This window comes from Mercenaria mercenaria, chromosome 11, assembly GCF_021730395.1.
Source record: "Mercenaria mercenaria strain notata chromosome 11, MADL_Memer_1, whole genome shotgun sequence".
NCBI classification, from domain to species: Eukaryota; Metazoa; Mollusca; class Bivalvia; order Venerida; family Veneridae; genus Mercenaria; species Mercenaria mercenaria.
In genome coordinates, this window is record NC_069371.1 from 45,829,293 (window position 1) to 45,833,599 (window position 4,307).

General features: G+C 34.8%; 1 protein-coding gene across 1 annotated transcript; it reads right to left on the reverse strand.

Moving 5' to 3' along the window:
* Positions 1 to 2,029: 2,029 nt before the first annotated feature.
* LOC123532038 (uncharacterized) lies at positions 2,030 to 3,788 on the reverse strand. Its single transcript, XM_045313376.2, has 2 exons — positions 3,397 to 3,788; positions 2,030 to 3,022 (listed from the first exon to the last, which is right to left on the reverse strand). Exons 1-2 carry the CDS (start codon positions 3,707 to 3,709, stop codon positions 2,607 to 2,609), a joined length of 729 nt encoding a protein of 242 aa, XP_045169311.2. The 5' UTR covers positions 3,710 to 3,788; the 3' UTR covers positions 2,030 to 2,606.
* Between the last annotated feature and the right edge of the window lie 519 nt (positions 3,789 to 4,307).

A 4,307-nucleotide genomic window follows, 5' to 3' on the forward strand; every position in this document is an offset into this window, starting at 1 on the left:
TTTGTAAAAATGAATATTTCTCCAGTTATATTATCGTGACTTTTGTAGGGTAGGATTGCACCTGGGGGAGATGTCATTTACTGCATCTCTATAGTATTAAAGTGATTTAGAGCAATGGTACTTTTACAGTTAACTGGTTGTAACTCTCATATTTTGGCAACTGACTGTATTAAGACGTTTTTACGCCTATATTGTTTGTGTTGTTCTCGTTGTTAATTATGCATTTAAGTATAGGTATCCAGTATGTACAAGCTTTGTGTATATACACATGTATCTATTACGTACATCTCTATACTGGCGCTGTAGCAGGGTTTAATAAAAGTTTTTGTTTCATTTTTGATTCCTTGATAGGCAGTTCCCAAGCCAAAATGATCTGAACCGCTTTAATATTTGTCATATGTATGATTCCGTTTGACACTAAATTGTGAGTTTCTTGAATATAATTCAGAACATGCATATTTGATTTGTTAGGCGTAAACATTTTAGTTTTTATTTATTTATAAAACCTCGTAGTTGTGTTGACCCCCACCGTTTCAAAGCGGTGCCGCTGTGTTTCTATTACCGTTTTTGTCTCTTCGGACGTCTTTGCCTTGTTTTGGTTTTAATTTACATACACATTGTCGACACATCCGTACCTAATTTAAAGATTTGGAATTGCATCCAGAAATGTTGGGTATTTGTCTATGTTTTAACCATACCATATATCTTTAAATGACTGATAATATAAACTATAAAAAAACTTTTTATAAATCAGGAAAAAAGTTAATATTAGTCCTCCGTGCTTAGTGATTAAATTCAGTGACTTTTAATGATTTGCCCCTGACATCTGTGTGCTCGAACCCTGTTTGGGTTGTCATATGAGGAACCTAACCAGCAGACTTACCGAATGTGGGTTGCAAAATCCTGGTTTCGCCCATACCTGGAGCGGAGGAGCATGTGGCGTCTTCCTCCGCCATTAAAACAAGAAAATCATCGTATGACCTTAAGTGTGTCTTAAGACTCAACAGAACAAACAACACCTTAAATAGAAAGTGTTCTTACATATATCTTAACATCCTTTCCTTGGACTTAACAATATTATAAAATTATTAATAATGTCTATAAAATATCTTTTACAAGCATTGAAAACCAAGATGAATGCAGCCATATATGCTTCGTAACATAATATTATACATAATATATAGTTCAAATATAAAGTTCTGACATCACATAAGAAATAAATAATTTATTTTACCTGCCAATATAAAAACACATTTTTAACGTATTTTCGTTTTTGCCTCAAAAAGTTAAAAAAAGATTTATCATTAATTGCATCTAAAGAATTATTTAAACAATCATTTAGGCAATAAAGGTATCAAACAATTTAAGCGTAGCCCGCGAGTATCGCGTGCATGCCTGTGCTCGTGTATTTCCTGATTTTTGTTTTAAATTGAATTCATCTAATCTACATGTATTTACTTATATGACAAAACGCCTCGTTTTACAAAATATTACTATCTGAACAAGACGGCACTGTTTGTCCGCGCAGGAATGTGATCACCACTGCCTCCAAACCAATCACGTGACGATGGTAAATCCCCGCGATCGTAATGATGGCGACACGCTTGGCAACAATTGTTAAATCAAACTCTTGCAATAATCTAATTTAGTTTAACTGTATTATTTTTTTTCTTCAGTTTTTACTCATACTACTAGCTAAATGTATAATATCCAACTACTAAGATATAAACTGAATATAACAAAATCCAACACTGAAAAAATATGACACAGAAAATGTGTAGTATTGTCTACTGTACTGGTAACGGGAAGTAATGAATCGTATGTCCTTATGACGACGGGATCATTTCTATAAAATCTCGCAAAGCATACATATGCTTTCCACAACACAGAAAATGACATTACACCGTACCTTCAGCTTTTCCCGGAAGTACTGAAAACGAATGTACACAAGCAAAACTTGTTTTTAGTGGTCGACATGCAGGGTTCACACGTAGGGGTCACCCTGTCTAAAATTATGCGTAAGAGATGCCTACTTTTAGACTTTTCTTACGATTCAAATCTAAGGACGCATGAACGGGTCATAAATCACTATCATAATTTTTCCGTGACGGAAAAGACACTTGTATTTCGGATCATGTAATGACATTTGCAGTACGATTAGGTCTAAAGTGTCTAAATGCCGTATTAATCACCTTGTACATTTATATTTATTTACAAGCTTTTATATACATTTGTCCTGATTGGCAATGTTTTAGTTTTTGTTTCTGTTGATTCGGCCGGTTTCAGTAATGAAAATGTTAAGCATAGTATGCGAGTGAGTCACAATCCTGCGTCAAAATTATTCCTTTTCTTATATTAAACAACTTGCGTTTCAGTAATTTATTAAAACTATATCTTCCTCTTATATGTTTTGAAGAATAGAACCAATTAACAAAATGATCAATAATAATGATTGTGCATCATACGTAAAGATACATTAACGATGCGGGAAACAAAGTTTTACAAATCAACTTTTCAGTTATTTTCCCGGCAATTTGTGAAACAATAGAGACTACAAATGTAAGTCCGCATCAATTAATGTCGTTCAGTCAATGTAATAGCCAGCGCTATTTGTTATTCAACAAAACTCCACTAAACATGTTCCACTCATAATCTGTTTCTCGCAATGCATTACCATTAGCAGAGGTCGCTTTTATGTACACTTTGTCATCTTTCCGTATGTAAACAATAGCAGTAACACTGTTGCAAAATCGCTCTGAAGCGTCATATAGAAGTGTGTTAGTTACGGCCGTAGACTCAATATATATCGCATAATGAATATATTTGTTACCGGTGGCTAAGCAAAGGTGAACATTGAACAGATAGGTTCCAGCGACAGGAGCCGTGAATATCCCAGTTTTGTTGTTGTACGAATGCGCTGAATCGTGCAGTGTGTCTGTGAAAACGATCTTATCACCAGTCTTTGGATTGGTTGTAGATGGATTCCGTGATTGGAATGCAATAACTGGGATAGAAACTGAATCTGCATAAAAAGATAAGGAAAATTAAACACGTATGGTAAACATAGGGAATAACATTTATACTTACTATTTTTCTTTCACACATTTGTTGATTTCGAATAAAAACAAATAATGTATATTATCTGCTAGACATTTATATGACACGTCATGTTTCGCATGATTTTTAAATTCAAAAATACTTATAGCCCGGTGAAATGTGACATATAGATAAAGCAATATTTTGTCAAGTATTTCATCGATGAAACTGACGACGCTTTTCTTTTCAAAATTATTTTCAAACTTGCAACAACCATATTTTGTCCAGAAAGACAACATTGAAGTACCTGTTAAAGTTAAAGTCGGCAAACCTTGAGTAAAGAGACAGAAAATAACATACCTTTTAAGATTCTAAAATCTTCTGATCGGTTTTCTAAGTCCAGTCTGTTTTGTTCTTTTATGCTGTTGAACTCAGTTGAGAGTTTTTCTTTGAAATTTTTCAGTTCGTTTAACATATCCAAAGTACGCTTCTGTGTGTTCTCCATTTCCGACTGAAGTCTTTCCATTTGTAATTCCAAACGAATAATTTTCCCTAAAGTTTGTTCTTCATAGTGAAACTTGGAGCAATGTGGTTCTCCAGAGACCTTACCTTGTACCAGAAAGATAATAAAGATAAACGTTCTGTAAATATGGACAGTCTTATAATATTTCATATCTATATTTATCTAGATGTTCCGAATTTCTGCTAATGTTATTATATCTGAAGTTGATACAATAGGTACAATAGCCCTCCCTTTAGTGCTGTCTTTGTTTTATACTGAACTATTTTGAGCAACATTCAACTAATTACTTATTCAATTATTGCTAATCTTAAGTAATCTCAGCATAATTACACAGTGCTTAATTATCAAAAGACTGACCGCTTAGTAATTGTTCTAATTTACTAAATAATTAGCTTGTCTGATATGTTAATACATATGCGAGGTCAAATATTAACGCCCATTGTCACATGATTATTGTACAAACAACTTTTGGATCTTAATTGATAAAGGAAATTACTTTCAAGTGTACGGTGTTACGTTAGGGCCAGTGCCTGCTCCCTGTGAACGCGAAGCGGGAAGGTACGACGGTACGATGGCGAAGCGCGACAGTACAATGGCGACAACACGACAGTAGGATGGCGAAGCGAGACAGTACGATGGCGAAGCGCGACAGTACGATGGTGACAGTCCGTCGTACTGTCGCGCTTCGCCATCGCACTGTCGCGCTTCAACATAGTAGTGTCACTATCGTACTGTCGCTCTTTGCCAT